Source organism: Heliangelus exortis, chromosome 1 (genome assembly GCF_036169615.1).
Source record: "Heliangelus exortis chromosome 1, bHelExo1.hap1, whole genome shotgun sequence".
Taxonomy (NCBI): domain Eukaryota; kingdom Metazoa; phylum Chordata; class Aves; order Apodiformes; family Trochilidae; genus Heliangelus; species Heliangelus exortis.
The window spans coordinates 121,565,890-121,585,603 of NC_092422.1; the positions used below are offsets into that span (position 1 = coordinate 121,565,890).

At 48.5% G+C, this 19,714-nt stretch overlaps 1 protein-coding gene, 1 long non-coding RNA gene and 1 pseudogene across 3 annotated transcripts; 1 reads left to right on the plus strand and 2 right to left on the minus strand.

The window, feature by feature from the left end:
- Positions 1-232: 232 nt before the first annotated feature.
- Positions 233-4,619, minus strand: LOC139792979 (protein Wnt-4-like; annotated as a pseudogene).
- A 155-nt stretch (positions 4,620-4,774) lies between these two features.
- Positions 4,775-16,528, plus strand: LPAR5 (lysophosphatidic acid receptor 5). Its single transcript, XM_071763877.1, has 3 exons — positions 4,775-4,901; positions 6,108-6,389; positions 11,186-16,528. The coding sequence occupies exon 3, from the start codon at positions 11,501-11,503 to the stop codon at positions 12,611-12,613; it is 1,113 nt and encodes a 370-aa protein (XP_071619978.1). The 5' UTR covers positions 4,775-4,901; positions 6,108-6,389; positions 11,186-11,500; the 3' UTR covers positions 12,614-16,528.
- Positions 9,048-17,802, minus strand: LOC139805463 (uncharacterized). Of its 2 annotated transcripts, XR_011729824.1 has the most exons (4): positions 17,154-17,802; positions 15,444-15,685; positions 10,532-10,641; positions 9,048-9,381 (listed from the first exon to the last, which is right to left on the minus strand). It is a non-coding gene; the product is annotated as an uncharacterized lncRNA (long non-coding RNA). The 2 variants fall into 2 exon arrangements; XR_011729823.1 differs by lacking the exon at positions 9,048-9,381 and having other exon boundaries at positions 10,472-10,641; positions 17,154-17,799.
- Between the last annotated feature and the right edge of the window lie 1,912 nt (positions 17,803-19,714).

Genomic DNA, 19,714 nt, shown 5'->3' on the forward strand with positions numbered 1-19,714 from the left:
GCACAATGAGGCTGGCAAGCAGGCACTGGGGCAGGGAGCACACAGGAGCTGATGGCACCCCTGGAGCTAGTGGATGTTCTCCGCAGGGCAGAGAAATCTCACATCTCCTCCGCTCCCTCTCGGGCTGTGTGTCTCCTGCTTCCCTGTGTCTCTCCCCGAGCTGTCCTCTCCTCATCTGCCTCGCGAATCCTTCTCCCCCCACCTCTCCCTCCCCACCCCGGTGCTCTCCCCCTCAGCGGCAGCTCTGCACCTCCACCAGGTGCCGGCACTGCTTGCACTTGACAGAGCAGCACCAGCGGAACTTGCAGCTCCACCACCTCTGCCTGGGCCGTGTGGAGGCCCCTGCCACAGCGCAGGAGCTCGCAGCCGTCCATGTGCTCGGGATGGTCCGGTTGCACCGGGGGCCAGATGTGCCGAAGACCCGCGCCAGGGTTCCCGGTCACAGAAATCTGGGCTGGCCAGCAGGTAGACCAGGTCATGAGCTGTGTCGGGCTTGAAGCGAGAGCTCTTGGGCACCAGGAGCTTGCGAGAACCAACCCTCTTGGAGTGAACCTCCGTGGCCCCCTCAAACTTTTCCCTGAGGATGTTGCCCACCTTGTGGAAGGCAGGCATGATCTTCCAGCATGTGCACACCTGGCAGGAGCCCGACACGCCGTGGCACTGGCACTCCAGCTTCATGTGGGCCAGGAGAGCCTGGGGAGCAGGAGGGAGCTGACAGCCAGACCCAGGACTCCCCTGCTGTACAGCTCCCGTGTCTGCAGGCACCCCAGCAGCTGCTGCTCCCCTAAAACACCTCCCATGGAACTGGGGGGTGGGATCTGGGGAAGGGAAGGGAAGGGAAGGGAAGGGAAGGGAAGGGAAGGGAAGGGAAGGGAAGGGAAGGGAAGGGAAGGGAAGGGAAGGGAAGGGAAGGGAAGGGAAGGGAAGGGAAGGGAAGGGAAGGGAAGGGAAGGGAAGGGAAGGGAAGTATAAAGGTCTTTTTAAGCCAGGCCAGTATGGAACAGAAGGGGATTCACCCCATGGGAAACAGGCTGTCTCAGGTCTGTAAGTGAAATCCCTAAGGCAGGGAAGATACAGGGACCTGCTCTGACCCACAGGGATGTGGAGAGGGGGACAGATCCACCCAGAGACAGAGGATGTTGAAGAGACCAGATCTAACAGCAGCAGAGATGGTGACTTTGCTCAGGTGGTGCTGGAGGGGCTGGGAAACCCTTCAGAGCAAAATGGAGAAACTAGTTTAACTAATTTCCTTCACAGAAAAGGCCAAGGAAGGTTAATTACATCTGGGCTCTGTGACAAAAAGGAGTCTCTCTGCACAGAGGTGGGTAAGGGAGGAGCCAGCTTGGTGTGAGCAGTGCAGCACTGCTCTGGGAACCTGTGGCTGCCCCAAACTGCTCCTCAGGATAAGAGAGCCCAGCCAGGGAGAAACCTCTGAAGCCAGGATTTCTTCCCAGCCCTTGTTCCTACCCTTACCTTCCTCCCAGCCATTGTTGTGGAGGTTCATGAGCACTCAACTGGAGGAGTTGCCATGGCTCCTCTCAGGGCTGTCTATGAAGGCCTGAGAGAAGGCAATCCCATAAGACAGGTTATCAAAGCAGCCTGACCAGTGGAAACCTGCAGAGGGAAAGTGGCCATTAAATTAAGGATAAGTCCTGGGACTGGCTGTCAAAGGGCTAAGGAGAAGGGAGATGCCTCCTCGTCTGGTGATGGTCTCCCCCACAGATCTTCTTCTCCTCTGCCATCTCACTCCCTGGCGCTGTCCTCCTGCTTCACCTTTGGGGCTGACTCCTTGGCTCTTGCGGTCGCAGCCACACTTTTCCAGCTCCCCACAGCTGCAAGCACGAGTCACATCAAAGGCAACTCCAGCAGCAGAGATGGCATGGATGAAAGCAGACTCCTGCGTGCCTGCAGCACAGTGAGAAATGGCACAGTGCAGAGAGGGAAGGCACTGATGGGTCATGGTATGGGGGAAAGAGGCTGTGACTGCTGGCAGGAAGGATGCATTCAGATGGAGAATTTCTCAGGAGAAATTGCTGCCAGGATGTTCACCCAGTGCTGCAGTCCCAAGGCCTGGAGCCAGCAAGAGAGATGGCTCTTTGGGTCCTCCTGGCTCAAAATCCTCACCTTTGGAAGCCTCGATTCCCAGGCTGGGTGTCCCATTGCAGAAAAGAAGTCAACAGCTCCCAAGGGAAGGGAAAAGGGAGGTGTGGTGGGGAAACCAGGGCTGAGCATCCCATGCAGAGGGGTGTTTAGGGAGGACCTTGTCTCTAGGAGCCAGAGAGACCCTGCTCATGGCTCCTTGCAGTGCTCCTTCCGTCCAAACATACGCATGCTGTTGTGGGTGCATGGGCAGATCATTTTCCTTGGTCTGCAACAAAAAGGGACTGCAGCCCCAGAGCAGAATATTTGATTTGAAGTGCTACTCCTAAGGGCTGTGCTGGTGGCGGGCTGGGGGAGAAGATGTAAAAGTCTGCAGGGCTGGACTTAGAGCTGTCAAGATGGGACATAAAACCAAGCCTAACTGAATGAGGAAGAAGTTTAGCCAGAATGTTAGTTATGTTAGAATGTTAGAAATAACAGCACATGCATTTATTTTCATATTTCTTTGTTCTGACAGCTGCGTGGAGGAAGGCACTGGCCACTTTGGGACCAGTCCCAGTGTGACCCTTGCATGCAAGCCCACGCAAGAATGAGGTGTCAAGGGGACCCCACGAGCATACTGAAGGGACCCCATGCCAATTCTTCCATCTCTACTTCCCCTCACTGACCTTGGATGACAACCTTGCCAAAGGCCAAAGCCTCTGCAGCATGGAGCAATTCCACCGGTGACAGTGAAACTGGTGCTGGCACTCCTTGACTGCCAGCTCTGTGCCTCGCCTCACTGCATCCATGGCATCCACTTGCCTCTGGCAAACACGGACCTGCTCCTCTACCAGCCCAGACAGGCCCTCACAGCCACTGGGGTCTTGGAGGACCACCCAGAGAGAAGACTGCTTTGCCAGGTACCTGTGGGGGAGGAGAGAGATTTAGTTGCAGATGGACTAGAGACAGGGTCCCATCTGTGGAGGACTGGCCTTCTGCAGTCCTGTTTTAGAGCAGAAATAGGGCAGGGAAAGGGGATGTGCTGCCTCTTGTCTGTGCCAAATTGGACTATCCTGCTCCCCATCCTGGTCTGTGACTCTTCAGCTTCACCATCCCTCTCCCTTCATGCTCCCAGATATACCCCTTCTAACATGGTGCCTTTGGGTGGCCCAGGTTCCTTCTTCCATGCTTTTCTCACAGACCTACCCATTTTCCTGGGAGACAGAGCCAATCCAGACAGTACAAGTGCAAAGAATACTTACAGCCAGGTCACGGCAAGGATGTGCTGCACAGGGACCAGCATGAGGTACAGACACACCCTCTCCATCCTGTCCTCAGCAAAACTCCACCTTCAGCCACGGTGCAGCAGCCATGTGAATCCACTCTTGTAGCCTCCCACTGCCTGTACTAGACAGTCACTCCAGCTTAACACTGCAAAAGCACTTGTAGCCCCTGCCCTGGGCAACTGACCATGGGGTGCCCTGGTATACCTGCCAGCATCAGACAACTGGTGGCCTGCAGAAATCTACTGGGTTTGCCTTGCAAGGTTATCCAAAGTGGTGCTGCTCTCTACCTACAGCTCAGGAAGCATCACAGGAGAGCTTCTGGGGAAGGAATACATCAGAGGGCACTCACATGGCTGGGGACAGCATCAGTGTCACACTGCCCATCTCTGCTGTCCTGTCAGCAGACAATCTTGTCAAGTCTCTTCATCAGCAAGAAGCAGCTCGAGACTCCGCCATCAGCAGACAGGCCCTTCCACACAAGAACCTGGCAGCACCATGCAGCTGTCGCTAGACCCACCAGCTTGTCATCTCTTGGTCACCTAGATCTTTGGGGAGCCTGAGTTTCCCTGTAGTAGCAGCTCATGGGAGCAGAGAAGACCTGCTGCCCCCTGCATCACCAGCCCCTGTCCCTGAGGACCCTCCATCATCTGCCTCCTTCAGGCTGGACATTCTTCTTTTCTACCCTGCAGCCCACGTAGCTACAGCAAACAGACACAGCACAGCTGCTCCCTGGATCTCTTAACTCTTTCTCTGGCACTTATCCCTTCAGCCCATTCGTTTCCTTCCCCAAGACAAGAGGCACAATCCTTGTTCTTCTCCTAGGCAGGCATAATGAGGTGGCTGCCCCTTTTCTCAGTGGGTAGCCCTTTCCTAAGAACTCTGAGGAATCTGGGAATATGTGTGTTGTGTGACAGAGGAGTTGAAACTTCCTGGGAGAAAAGTCTGCCATTCTTACAGCATTCCTGGGAAGTGCCACCCGTCCCCACTGCCCTGGAAGATGAAACTCCTTAATGACCCAGAGGTCTCTGCTTTTTCTGTCTGTATCATTCAGAAAGTGAAACACAGATACTCTGACCCAGCTACAGTTCTTCCACCATGGCCCCACACTTGAGTTAAGTTCTTTGCTGTGCTCCTCCACATTTCCTTGCACAAAGAGGTCTGAAGAGCATTGGGTTTTTCTGGTCACACCTGAGCAGCCCCTCTGTTGTACCACAGTTTCCAACTCTCTCCTTGCCTTCCCAAGTCCTACCTACCCCTCATTCTGTCGGGTCCTTGATCCCGCTTCCTGAAGTCAGTGCTCCAGGCTGGCAGGCATGTTGGGATCTGCAGCATCAGGGTGTAACCTCCAACACAGAAGCCACTAATCTCGTTTTACCTGCTGTCGTCCCAAAGAGCAGTGAGGAAATGCTGGGGGTTGCACTGCTCTTTCCCAGGAGCTGGAGCCTCCAAGAGAGAGCAAGGGGCAATGGTGTGAGCCCCACCCACGCTGGGGGGATCTGGACCCTGCAGGCTGATGTACCAAGACCCAGTGAGGTGAGTGAACCTGGCTGGGTGAGGGATGCTGTGGGCTCTTGGGCAAGGTTAAGTGTCACTGTGTCCTCCTCTTCCAACATACACAGTAAAGGCAGGACTGCTGTGTTTAGCACATGTGTGCAGGGGGGTGAGGGCCACAGGGAAGGGGAAGTTCCCAGAGAGGGTGTCAGAGATTCCTTTTGCAAAAAGAGAAAAGACACCCTCCCCAGAATATCTGCAAGCCTTTATCAGTACCAGAGCCTTGATGGGAACTGAAGTGACACAAAAAGCTGTGAGAACAAAGATCCCAGCAACTAGGAGGTGAGAAAGGGGGTCTGGTTAAAAGGAGAGGCACTAAAAAGGAGCTGGGTGAGATCAGTAGTTTGGGTGCTATTGTACCCTCCGAGGATTTATGACCACCAGGAACATATATCCCTTGGCGTGTCATTCCCTGAATGAGGAGGCAGTGCCGGCAGAACAAGGGGAGGCAGGGAGTGAGAAAGTCAAACAGCAGCAGCAACATCCAGCAGGCAGAAGAGCCAGCCAAGGGCTGCAGAGAAAGAGGGTGCCCACAGACATTGCAATTTCTTCTCAGGGCAGCTGGTTCTGGAGAAGGGCAACAGTAAGAATACAAGTGTCTCCATGACTGTCTTCTTCTAGGTGTGCTGGGACTGGCAAAGCAGAAATAGGACTTGAAGCAACAGGGTGCTGGGTGGGCTCTGCAGCAGGGCAGATCCCTTCCCAGCAGCACTTGGCAGTGCTAGGTCATAGATGTCCTGCAAAATCAGCCCTTGCATTTTCTCAGTGCCATGCCTCTTGCAGATTTTAATGACAGGGACTGATGTATGTGGCAAACACATCTTTGACTGTCACTTCCTCTGAGTTTTGTTCTTTTTGGGTCCCTGCCGTGTGCCAGCGGTGTGCAGCTGGGCCTCCAGGCAGGGGTTTGGCCCCAGAGTACCCGAGGCTGTTGGACTGACAGGACTCTGAGCCTTTGTGCTGGCTAGTGACTCACTTCCCATATTTCACTTCCAATCTCCCGTTTGACTGTATCTTGAGAGGGATGTTTTAATTTTCTCTTGTCATCCTGTGGGTGGCTGAGTTAGCATGGGAGCAAAGACGAACAAGTCTTTGGCACTATGACCCAGGGCAGGTCTCCTCAGTTTCAAGAACACTTGGGTGTTGCTTCTTTCACTATTACGTTTGCTTTCATATGATGTGTTTTAGCTTATCAGCTTCGGATAACAAAGTTCATGCTTTGTGGCTAACCAGAAGTGCATCAGGAAGTGAGAAAGGAAAGGAGATGAACTCCAGCATGACTGACACAGAACCAGTCATGGTGCTGTAGTGGGCAGCTGTTTTGGATGAACAGAGTAGCCAAGGAGCCTACTTGGTTCGGTTTTGATTCAAGCTGTTTGGAATTTTTGTGCCTGGATTGAGACCTCTGAAGTGACAGCAGTATCTAGCCATCGAGCCCCTGTGCAGCTTTGGTTCTTCAGCTCCAGAGAGGTAAGTGAGATGGACACATCTGAAGAGCTGGGTGGCCTAGGTGCCCTGGGCACCAGTCCCCATGTGCTGCTGCACATGTGCTGCCAGACATGACCACAGGGCACTGGCAAACCCTCTATGTCTCTTCTCTTGTCCGGTGAACCTAGAGGTGCTAGGAAAATCTCTGTATTTATTAACATTTATTCAACGGAAAGCACAGGCAGCCTGCAGCTTACTTTGCTGTGGCGCCCACAGTGGAAATCCTCTTCCACAATGCCATCAGGAGGTGAAGCAGGGTGACAGTAGGCAGTAGCAATGTGATCAGACCTCATGAGTCAAATATGGAGGTCTCAGGTTTGATGTCATGTATGAAAAAAAAAGCCATCCTACATCTTGAATGTCTTCATGGTTCTGATCATCACAATAATCTGATTTCTTAGTTAGAAAAAAGGTGAAAAGTGGGGCTTAGATATCACTTATGCAGGAAAAAAGCATCTACATTTATGGAAAAATATACCTTAAAAACCTAAAGCAGAAGTTGAGTGTTTTTCTGAGGTTTGGTGCATGCACTTTGTGTGATTTCCTCTTGGTTTCAGATTTACTAAGCGAGTCGACGCACTTTGTGTTTTTTCAGCTGCACTGCTCTGAACCCCATTGCAGCTCTGTCTACACCCCCAGGGCATCTCTAAAGCACTCAAAGGTTTCAATGACAAGTTGGTCTCAGAAACACTGATCCTGCAGCATGCTCGGCAAGATTTTTCTAGCTGTGTTTTTTCCACCTCATTTCTCTGCTCCCAAGCACTTGAGGGAAGCACGTGGCTGTCATCTGAGCGAGGTGGTCACAGGAGGGGGTGTGTAAGAGTGGAGGACAATGCATTCTTTTCAACTGTTTCTTTTCAAGTGCCCACCCCCAGCATGATGTTCTTCTCTACCCACATACAGCAACCACAGTTGATATTAGCCCAGCTCACACCTATATCTTTCCTTCCTTCCTTCCTTCCTTCCTTCCTTCCTTCCTTCCTTCCTTCCTTCCTTCCTTCCTTCCTTCCTTCCTTCCTTCCTTCCTTCCTTCCTTCCTTCCTTCCTTCCTTCCTTCCTTCCTTCCTTCCTTCCTTCCTTCCTTCCTTCCTTCCTTCCTTCCTTCCTTCCTTCCTTCCTTCCTTCCTTCCTTCCTTTCTTCCTTTCTTCCCTTCCTTCCCTCCTTCTCTCCTTCCTCCCTCCCTCCCTTCCTTCCTTCCTCCCTCCCTCCCTTCCTCCCTCCATTTCTCCCTTTCTCCCTTTCTCCCTCCCTCCCTCCCTTCCTCCCTTCCTCCCTCCCTCCGTTTCTCTCTTCCTCTCTTCCTCCCTCCCTCCCTCCCTCCCTGTTTCCACAGTTTCTCCTTCCCTGCAGCAGTTGCTCACCGTGTGTGTGACCGTGCATGCACAGGTGCACATATGTCATGTCTATGTCATTTCCCTTTGCCCTCCTTCCGAAGAAATACTATAAACAAGTTTATTTTCCATTTGAAAACAGAATAAAAGTCTCTGCCTAGATAGCATCTGTAGTTTGAATTGCTCTTTCCTGTCTCTGCTTAGGAAAAGGCCATGATGAGGACAGATAGCCCCCAGGGGCTCACACTGGTCTTTGCTGTGAGGTAAAAAGATGCTTCGTCCACCTCCTGGGCAAGATTAGGTCAGCCACCAAACAGAAAGTTCCTTCAGGATTTCAAGGGATCATCTCATCATGAGAAGGAGGATTATTCAGCTGTGGTACCATTACCTCCTTACACAACTGATGACTTGAAACCTCTCAGCAGCTTTTGTGTAGAGCAATGAGTATTGAGGTTATTTTAGAACCACAGCCCCAAAGAACATGACCTGTGGCTCTTAGACATTAGACATCAGTCAAATAGGATAAACCAGCCAGTTTGAGCTTTGTGTATCCCTGCTACCAGCCTGCTTTAACCATAGCTACCTCTTCAGTGAGGGATAGGCAAAACAGTGCCGCCAGAGTTCTGCAGAGAAATGTCCCATTCCCACAGCTTTTTCTTTCCAAGGGCAGTGTATGTAAGCATCTCATTTCAAGTCTCTGAGGTCTTCATTACAGTACCTGTTCTACCAAATTTGAGACTTTCACCTTAGCTTCAGTAACACCACTGTAATGGATTCTTGCTTCTGTGTTTCCATACACACACAGATAAAAAAATCCCCTCAAAAAATCCAGTCAGTTTTTTGTAGTCAGTGATCTTTCCTGCCAGTTTAGACCCCTGCTGCTTGGTGTCTCAAAGACTAACAGGCTAGTGTGTGAGGAAAGACCTCTCAGAAAAAATAAAAAGGTGATTGTGGGCAAAAATATAAACAGATTTCTTGCACTGATGTTCATGGCATGAAAACCTGACAGATTTCCACAGCAGAAATGATCTTAATGGGGAAATTGATCAAAGAACTGTTGCTGATTAATAGGTTGGTAGGAACAGCCATGGAGCAGCAAGATGTCTGAAGCAGTGTCTGAAGCCACCTGGCTCCTACCCCAGAGGTCTGAAAACAGCTGAAGGGTGGGAGACTTGACTAACTGTGGCATAAAAACATTTTCTTAAAACTGCTTTTCAAGGCTCACTAGCAGACATAAATTGAGGAAAGTCTCTTGGGGAATTTCAGACCAGGGAGCCTCATGTCTGTGCTGAAAAGACTAGTAGAAGCTATAATAAAGGAAAAAAAATCAATTGGCATTCAGTCACATCTAATTACTGGGGGAAAGTCATCATGGCTTTTATAAAGGGATGCTGTGTCTCACAGTTCTTCTTTGAAGCAGTCAACAAACATGTGATCCATGGCCATATGAATTTCCAAAAGACTTTTAAAAGGGTTCTTGCCAATGGTGCTTAAAGATAAAAGGTTCCTACCTGGATAAAAAGTGCTTAAATACAGGACAGAGAATGAGGGTAGATGGTTGGTTTTCTCAGTGAAGTTACAAGACACCAGTAATGGGGCTTGGACTGTTTGACTTATTCATGAGGGGTGAATAATAACAAATCTGTTGGAGACATAAAATTATTCAAGTTAGAAAAGATGACTTTGCTATGAAGAAATGCAGAGATTAAGAGTGAGTGACTGGCCTTAAATTCCAGCTGAAATTTCATGTAGCAAAGTGACGAGAAAAACCCATCTGAACTGACCATGACCAGATGCAAGTGAGATCTACACCTATGCAGCTCAGTGCAGCCACATCATCAACATTGTGGACATTTGAGATTCCCTCTGCAGGAAGTCTTCAGAGTATGCAGTATGTTGAACCTGCAGTCATTGCAAGGTTTTGTCTCTAGCAAAAGCTGGTATACCCCCCTTGAGATTTTTTTGAGGCATCTATTCATTTCACTTGAAATCAGCAATGTTCTTAAACATTTGCCTTGCCTTTCTGGATTATATTATACTTTAAATTTACACAAGTCTTCACACAAAGTTTTCAACCATCATTGTCAGAGAAGGGTGAAAGCCACTCAGATGTAGCTTGAGAAACCACAGAACTTCCTCTAAGAATCGTAGAATCATAGAATAATTTGGGTTGGAAGGGATATCTAAAGGTCATGTGGTCCAACCCCCTGCAGTAAGCAGGGACACTTGATCACTTTGCTTACAGCCTTGTCAAGCCTCACCTTGAATATCTGCAGGGATGAGGCCTCAACTACCTCCCTGGGCAACCTGTTCCATTTTTCCACTACCCTCATGGTAAAGAATTTTTTTCCTACTTACATCCAATCTAAATCTACTCTTCTCTAATTTAAAACCATTGCCCCTTGTCCTATCACTACAAGCCCTTGCAAACAGTCCCTCTCCAGTTTTCCTGTCGGTCCCCTTCAGATACTGGAAGGCCACTTTTAGGTCTTCGCAGAGCTTTCTCTTCTTTTCTCCTCCCCTCCTTTGTCACACATTCTCACTCCTCTCTTCTGGCTGTTGCATGAGTACATTTTTCCCGCCTTCTTAAATATGTCTCACAGAGGCACTACTGCCATTGATGGTGAGGTCAGCCTTGCCCAGTGAGAGGTCCATCTTGGAGTCAGACAGAACTGGCTCTATCAGATATAGGGTATTTATTTAGAGTGGTTACCAGCCTCACATGACTTTGGAGTCACAGGTAAGTTTGTCTACATGAATCCCACAGACTTCTTTATTGTGTCCTCCTTTACCTGGCTGTTCTGCTTCATGTTTGTGGGACGTGGGTTGCTTCATGCTTTATGGTGTTGTAAGCAGGAAAGTTATCTGAGGATATGCAATCCAAGTAGGCATCGTTGTTCCCCTGCAAGAGAGAATACAGAAGGACCTGTATGAATGTAAGCAATCGAACAAACTCCAACCAGGTGGAACTCAGGCTTGTGTTCCAAGGTGGGGACAATCCTACCTATATAATTCTTTTTATCTGCAATGGATGTACAAAGTCCTGTTTCTCTGATATAAATAAAATTACACAGTTTTTTTTTTTTTAAGTTCCTTCCAGTCAGCATTTTTTCCTCAAAACACTTGCTCTCTTCTTTTTCTATATCTCTTTTTGGCTGAAGCTGGCTTAACTACTTTTCCTGTGTGAGCTTGTGCTGGCCCTTTCTAGTATACGTGTGTTGTCAGCAGTGGTCAAAGCAGTTTACTGGGGCTGAGTGATAAATTATTCCATACAAATATCACTCTCTCTGTGCTCTGGCTCCTGATGACATATAATTACTCACTTTTCTACTGTCCATTTTTCTTAGTCGTTTGGTTTTTTTGTGAGTTCTTGTGGCAAAACCCGTTACAGTGGGATTTGGACTTTTAACTCAAACTTTCCTGTCTTTGTCTTCCACTCTCACCAGGAGTTGTGCTGACATTCAACAACTGGCAGTGACCCTTCATTGCATCAGCATCCCCATAACTACTGAGAAGAATTGCTGAACTAGAGGCAGAGTCTGACTGCAGTAGCATCCCTGCCAGATGACTGCTAAACAGCAATCCAAGCAGCACCAGTCAAGAGGGAGATGTGCCCATCTCTCTTCCAGCTGCAGCTGAGGGGAATGACCTGCCCATACCTTCTTAGAGGGGAATGACTTCTCTCAGTGCTTTTCGTTGTGCTTTCTTAGCCCAATAAGAGCAACCATCTCAGTGAGCCCCTCCCCTGACCCCCACTGGGCATGTCAGCTTCCAATGCATCTCAGAAATGCAAGGATTACAGCTTCAACCACCACCTCCTCCTGCCTGGCTACATCATGATATTCATTACAGGTTTAGTGCTAAATGTGATGGCCCTGTGGATATTCATCCGCTACCTGCGCCTGAAGTCCGTGGTGATGATTTACATGTTCAACCTGGCTGTCAGCGACCTCACCTTCACACTCCCTCTGCCACTGCGGCTCTACTACTATTCCAACCACCACTGGCCCTTCGGCAACACCTTGTGCCAGGTCTCTGGCTCCGTCTTCCAGATCAACATGTATGGTAGCTGCCTCTTTCTCATGTGCATCAACCTGGATCGCTATGTTGCCATTGTCCACCCCCTTCGCTGGTGGCACCTGCGGCGCCCCAAGGTGGCCAGGCTCCTTTGTCTGATTGTCTGGGTTGTGATTTTCATGGGCTCCATCCCCACAGCCATAGTCCACAAGCAAAACCACTGCGAGGTGCATAACCAGACCATTTATCTGTGCTTTGAAAGCTTTCGTGACAACATATGGCAGAATAACCTCTTTCCCCTAGTTGTCCTGGCTGAAATCTTGGGGTTTCTCTTGCCTCTCAGCTGTGTGACATACTGCTCAATTCGGATCTTCCAGGAGCTCTGCCAGGACAGCCAGACGAAAACCCTGAGACAGCAGAAGACTGTCCGTCTCCTCTTGGTCAATCTGGTCATCTTCATCATCTGCTTTGTTCCCTACAACACTACCCTGGCAGTCTATGGAATGATAAAAGCCAGGGTGTTGAAGGTTGAGCAAGAAACACAGAACTCTGTGCGCCAAGTATTAATTATGACAATGCTTTTGGCCAGCATGAACTGCATGGTGGACCCCTTGATCTACTACTTTAGTACTGAGGGGTTCCGTAACACCTTTAAGAAACTGCGGCGGGGACAAACTTGGGACTCAGATACAGGAATCCTTAAGACTCACATTGGGGAGAGTAAGTCAGCCAGACACCATGCTGTCACAAAAGTAAAGCAGTTCCCAGCTGAAAGCTTTATCCATACCAATGAATCTTTGCCATCACTTCCTACTGCTCTGTTTTTGAATGGCCCTATTGAGGACTCGGAAATATAACCACGAAAAGGTCACCATTGCAACATCACCCAGTCAACAATTATACCAAAACTGTGGCAAATATCTCAGGGTAACTTAGCAAACTGTTTGAGGGAACTGAGCAGACTGTATATGGGTGAACTTGATGATATAAAGCTGAAGGATGAAAGATTGTTCTGAATAAACAGGGATGTCTTGGTGACATGGTCCCACCTGACTCTTTTGGCACAGGAAACTTAGTGGAGAGCAAGGACTTGAAGCAAACCTAGTGTGTCTAGGTCTGGCCAGCATAGATTCCTGTAGCAAGTCCACCCTGCCTGAGCACCTCCAGACTGCACCATGACATGAAGCTGTTCTGGGTTTGCTCAGAGCACAGGTGTGGTACTCACTGCTGACAGAATGAATCTAGTGGTAAGAACTGAGAGAAGCTTTGGAGTTTGGGGTTTGGTTTTACTTTGTTTTTTTTTTTTACTAGATGCTTCAATCTGAGTCTTAAATACAGCTTGGGACACCTAAATAAGTGTCTTAGTTTTCCAAAGGAGTTGAAGCATTTAGCAACCCTTGCTGTAATCAAGTGTTTAGCATTCTTGCAGAAAATAGGTTCTAAATTGTATGTTAAGTTACGGACCTTAGCAAGCAATCTTTAGGAGGTATGTCAAATGTGCTCGTGCAGCTGTATACACCCACATGCAGCACAATGGTTATACATTTGCCTAAAGTAAAAAGGCTTGGAAAAACACTAGCATACTTAAAAATACAACTGGCATTAAGAGTGGCCCCAGAAAAAAAGAGGAGACCAATACTCCTGACGTTTCTGAAGCTCACACTGATCGTGGTGCTGTGCACTTTCCTGTTGCTCTGCCATAGTGTGATTGATTTCAGGTCTGAGTAATTTTCAGTTAAAAAGAAATGATGTCATGGAATGAGGCTGCACTGTTTGTACATGCTTTTTCACCCTACACTGTGTACAAAAGCCCTATAAATCTTCCCCAGAACTGAGAGACCCAGCTATAAACCAGCGGTGACAGAAACCCCAGTTATTCCCTCCTGCTAGTGACTACAGGTTGCCTTTCCACTTTCCACTTGCACTGCAAAACAGCCTCTCTGTGTCTTCCAGCAGGACTCAGGCTATCCTGGATGGGTCCATCACAATATATTTATTTTTTTTTTATTATTATGTTAAAGAAGCAGTAAGGAAAAGTCACAAAAAATGCTGTTCAGAGTGAAGTCCTGGTTCTTGAGCTTCTAAATTAGTCATGAATCTAATTTTGAGTCCCTACCTCATGATTGATGCAGGAATAAATGCATAGCAATACATCACGGCTTTGTGTTAGAGTACATTTTAAGAGACACAGAGTTTTATATCAGCCTTTCCTCTTTAAGGTCTCTTTAAGACCTCCTCTTTTACTACAGGTGACTGTAGAAGCAGGTCTTCTAGAAGACCTGTAGAAGATGCTGAGCCTCTCCACAGAGAGATCCTTGGCTGCTTTCAGAGAGATCTTTGTGTCACAGGCTGCTTTTGGAGAAATACTTCTCAGAGAGGCCAGTTTTTTCCCCTTTCTCAGCCCATGCACCACCAGAAGAACAGTCCTGAGACATAACTGTAGATGAAGGACATTTAGCAGAGTCTGAGAGATGCAGTGAGAGAGGTGGAAGAGGGTTTGCAGGGCAATAGGTATTTCTATTTTGAAAATTCAGAACTGCCATGTGAATGTGAATCATTTGTCAGACAGTGCAGCTGGAGAGGAATCATGAGCTGTGTGAATACCTTCTGCTAGGGCCTGATGTTATCCTTTTGTTCTGAGAGTTACAGGGTAGTGGGGTGATGTTGCAGCAACTACACAGCTGTCAATTTTCCACATCTTCCTCTTTTCTAGTCCCCTTTTCCTTGTCCCTGTGTCTCTGGTCCTTTCTCCCTTCCCAGCTCTAGCACACATGCACCTAGTCATCAACACAATGCCTCAATGTTATCCTTTCTTCCCTGCCCAAGAAAGCTGATTTTTCATTTGCTTTTAACTTGGCTAGAGCACCATCCTGAACTGACAGAAAGATTTGGGTGGGAAGGGACCTCTGGAGGTCTCTACCCCAGTTCCTGCTCACAGCCAGTTGTTTGGGACAGTAAGGGCTGTTTCCAAAGGAATAGCAGCAGCTGAAAGCCAGCAGGGGTAACAAGGCTGGTAGAGAAAGGGGCATCCCCAGCAAAGGGAAGCACCTGAGCAAGACAAGCAAGGCAGGTAAGGTGATGATAGTTGGGTTCAGCTGAGAATCGAGATTGTCAGACAAGCCTGTGGCGACAAGGCAGATCCAAGGTCAAACAAAGAAGTCAAGTCAGAAACAGGATCAGGTTTGGAGGCAGTAACCAGAGCCCCAGCAGCAACTGCCACATAGGTCTATCATGACAAGGTAGGTCTCAGGTCAAGCCAGGAAGCCAACCCATGGATCTAGATAAACACACTGCATGGCCAGGTACAGGCAAGGTGTCTCAGGTAGGAGCCAAGGGTAAGAGCAAAGCAGTTGCTTTTTAAGCAGTTAAGGGTAACTGCTTAAAAGCAGTTCCTGGGGCAGGGAATCAGCCCTGGCTGAGGTTCCAGCAGAACTTTCTGGAAATTCTGAAGTAACCAGAGGAGAGGGCTAGCCTTCAGCTGTACTGTCTCTGACCTCCCCCCATGCTCACACAGGCAAAGCCCCAGGAGCAGGAAAGATGCACTTGGGACTCTGAGTTAGTTCAGGTTGCTCAGGGTCTTGTCTAGGTGTCTTCTGAGCACCTCCAAGGATGGAGATCCTCAGCCTCTCAGGGAACCCACACTGGTGTTGAAGTATGCCCTAGGGAGAGGCTTTTCCTAACACTCACCAGGAATCTTCCTTGTTGCAAGTAATTGCTGTTGCTTCTTGTGCTTTCTCAGTGCCACTGAGAGCAGAGATTGGCTCATCTTTTGGTGAACTTGCCTTGTGTGAATGGAATGTCAGGTGGCAGACACCGCTCCTTTGGAAGAGCTTGCTCCTCTGCCAAAGTTACAGTATCCCCCCAAAACATAGTGCATAATTTCTCAAAAATAACATGAGAAACCATCATATTTTCTTAAAGGTTCATTCCTGAAAACAGAGGAACTATTTTACTGGAGCATTTTATAAACATTCCACTTCCAGCAAAGGAACTTTTATCTTAAATATTTTGACAAAAAAAAAAGAGAGAGAGAGAGAAAAGCTGACCTCAATGGATCTCATCAACCAGTTTAACAACAAAGGGGGCTGCTGGTCAGGCTGCACACAGGAGGAAAGTTCCTGACTTTGAGTTTCTGAGGATTTTCCTTAATTGTTATATATAGGCCATGGTGTGCCCAGTGTGGGCTGTTGCATTTTGTCCTTTGGGTTTTCATTCTTTTTCCACTTGCACTGGTTTTGTTTCATTTTTGAGGATTCTAGTCAAGTTTAATTACTTTGGATTCTGGAGGGGATTTTGTATATTTTTCATGTCTGCCAGAGAGAATTAGTGTTAGCTAGGTCTTCTGCTTCTGCATTTTTGCCTTTGTTTGCCTGATTTTTTTGCTCTGTCATGCAGTGATAAAGAAGAGAACATGCATATACTGTCTCTCAGTGAAATGAGTCACTTGCCCTAGCTTGCTTTATAGCTCCTGTTTAATGAGTATATAAAAAAAAGCCAAACAAACAAATCAGAAAGTCCTAGTGTATCATGGTGGCAAACAATACCAATTGCTACAAAAAAAGGAATCACTTTAAAGCATGTGTTTAAAACAACAGAAGCAAACTACATGAAGCAATGGTATTCAAGAAAGGAAAGTTAAATGGGAATATAAGTTCAGCAAAGACTCTTGAACCTGTTTAGTTGACTCTCTACTTCCTACTGCACTAATTCTTGAATTAGTGCTCTTGTTAAGCATGTCATGGGTAAAAGATGCCATTTGCTGCTTCCCTGCACTTTGTGTCATTCGCAGATGTGAACATTAAATAAATGTGCTTTTATCAAGTGAGACTAAACAAGTGGAAGGTCAAAGAGATGACAAAAGAGTACAGAATACTTATTCTTTGTGGAGCAGACACAGTATCTGCAAAAATACATAAATACATTGGGATTTCAAGTCTTTTGACTTTCAGAACAGACACACTAACCACTTCTAGAAACAGTTCTTCATTTGGATGATATAAAAACAGATTGTTATTACTATTTATCTTGATCTTAAATGTACTTTATACTCTCTAGAAACCTACTGACTCTCTGGGTTCTGTAAGTCAGCTTAAAAAGAAGGCCCAGGACAAGTCAGACTTACACTTCGAATTGGTTTTGTTATTGCTTGTATCCCTTCCACCACATACTGGCTGAATGCCTCCCATCCCCTGATGTATGCCTCACACAAAACATGTATTTTGTATTACAAATACCCTGAGCAACTAAAGTTGTGCCTGCTTTGAACTTGAGAGGCTATCCACCGCTCCACCACCACCCCCCACCCCCGGTGTTCCCTCCCTCTCTCCAGTTGCTAGGAGTTGAAACAGATGTCCTCCAGAGGTCCTTCCAACCTAAATAATTGTATGGTTCTCTGACCTGGTGTTTGAGATGCTGCTCTGAGATTCCCAAGCATTTGCTTGGCTTCATCATTGTCATTCCATCTCAGAGCTGTTCTTGCATAGGTTATATTTTGTGTACCCCGCCTGCCTTCCAGCTGCAGCCTTGATCCTGTATCTGCAGGTGGTCAGTCTAAGCTTCACATTTCCTGAGTTTCCTTTTAAGCCTTTCTTTCAAACTCTTGCATTCTGCAATGATAACAGAAAATCATCAGAAGCCAGGCCTGACAGCACTGATACCTCTGTACATCCTGCTGACTAAATTCTTCTCAGGGTTTTCTTGCAGTTTCCCACATTTCCATATTACCATTCTTTTGTTCAGCTTGTGTACTACCTTGCACAGCAAGTGAGGGGTCTCTAAGGGCTCCCAAACAAAACAAAAAGAAATAGCATAACATAGTGATATTATGGAAGAAGAACCTACTATGCTTCTAATTTTGTTGGAGGATATTTGCAAGTCTGGATGTGCCAAAGCTGGACACAGCTCTCTCTGCTTTAACCCATTTCACTCAGGTAGTACCGGTGACAAGGGAGCAGTGATCTAGGCTTCCCTGCTAGCTCTTAAACCTCCCTGCCCTGAAATCCTAACCCCTGAAGCAGAGGCAGTCACTCTCCAGTCCATGAAATAAAAGTACTTTTCTCCAGGAGGGAAAGGAGTGGAGAAGAAAGATCAAACTTTTCACTACAATGTGATGATGAAAAGACTTTCCCTGACTTTGGAGGGGGGAAATAACGGGGGGGTGGGGGAGTAAGGAGAGAGAAAAAGGGAAAACAACAACAAACAAACAAAAAAACCCAAAAAAAACCCCCCAAAAAAACAAAAAAAAAAAGGGGGGGGGGAGGGGGATTTGGGAGGGCGGGAGAGAAAACCACTGCAAGTATCTATAAAGGAAGCTGTCACTGCGTCAGGAACGGACTCAGATGAGAGCACCAAACCCTAGGCACGGCGTGACACCGGGAACAGCCTGCCCCAGCTTCAGAGGGTTACCCCGCAGGCTCTCGGTCTCTTATTCTTTGCCCTCTTGGGAGCCCAGGGGAGCCTATATGCGTAATCAGGCGTAGGCAGGGCTAGCTGATAGGAGGGGGGTGCTCTCACCAGAATGAATGCTTTGCGACGGAAGATTTCATTTTGATCAACACGACCTTTTCGCTCTCGTGCTTGGGCTTGGTTGGGTTTTTTTCATATGAAATAACAAAAGGATCTCTAAATCCAAACCCACACCTACGTGACTGCAGCCCGTCCCTCGCCGACCCCCTCACAGGCACACGGGCGGAGTATCGGGCGGTGGATACAAAGCGGACAACGAGAGGGAACGGCCCCCCGGTGCCCGGCGGGCAGGGCAGGATGCAGACCCCGCCCCGCTCCTTCTCTCCGCGGCCAACAGCGGCCCCAGCCGGCGGCAGCCGTCGCTTCGTTCCGCGGGTCCCAGACTGAGGGGTAGTCCCGATACACGGCCGAGGCAGGACCGCCCCGCAGGCACCGCGGTAGCCGGGGAAGGACTCGGGGGCTCAGCGCCCTGCGGGGTGTCCCGGGGGCCGCAGCGGCGGCGGGCAGAGGTCACCCACCGGCTGTGCCCGAGAGGATGCGGCCGGCGAGTTCCCCGGGCCTGGCGGGAACTACCGGGGCAGCCTCTCCCCGCTCAGCCCAGCGCCCAGAACGGCAGGCGAACCTTAGGGCGCGAAAGGTGGCTTTTAGGGGCAGGGGTAGTGGGTACGTGGCCTCCCCGGGAGTGCGGGAGCCGGAGGGGATTGACACCGCGTCCGTGCTGCCAGCCGGGGGGGCTTCTCCGGACTGCAGCCCCCAAGGCTGATAGCCCCGTGTTGGCAGGGCGCGGTCTGTCTCTTGTTCTCGCCTCCTCTCAGCCTTTGAGAAAAAGCCATTTAAACCAATCCAAAACAAAACAGAAAAGGTAATAAAGAGGCTGTAAAACAGAAGGAAGTAAAGGTGTGAGTGCTGCTTCCCCGGGAGCAGGGTAAGAAGGGGACTTAATGTTGTTGTCCGGAGTGAAACACCCCAGGACGAGGTGAAGAATAGAGAAGCGGCGACAATAAAAGTGTTTGAAAGTAATCTTGCCCAGCACACAGGCCTGTGCCTTCCGTGAGGGTTTTACTTGATCAGAGCCTGGGAAATGCTAAGCTCGCACGTGTAGGGAGTGCTGCAGTAAGTGAAAACACACACCCCAAAAACGCTTCAAAGCCTCCTACTTTGGGTTCAGAAACGCCAGACTTCGGTTTTCTCCTTGTGGCCTCCTTGTGCATAGGTGTCATGGTTGTCCTTGGTTACGCAATGACAGATTGTTTCCCCGGCGAAGTCCCTCCTTTGTTCCACGGGTAGGCAGAACACTGCTCACAGAAAGAGAAAAAAAGTAGCTATTCGCTGTTTTTCTCTTTTTTTTTCCCTTACATATACAGTATACAAAGCCATCAGCTATTTACTGCACATATCTGAACTCCATTCTACAAACAGGACTATCGATCTCATGCTTTCCTGCAGTGTTTATCATCCCTGCATCGAAAGGCACCATAAATTTGAATTAACTT

Bases quoted from the DNA above. Each gene is read 5' to 3' on its own strand.
- LPAR5 (XM_071763877.1), top strand. From the start codon at position 11,501: ATGTCAGCTTCCAATGCATCTCAGAAATGCAAGGATTACAGCTTCAAC.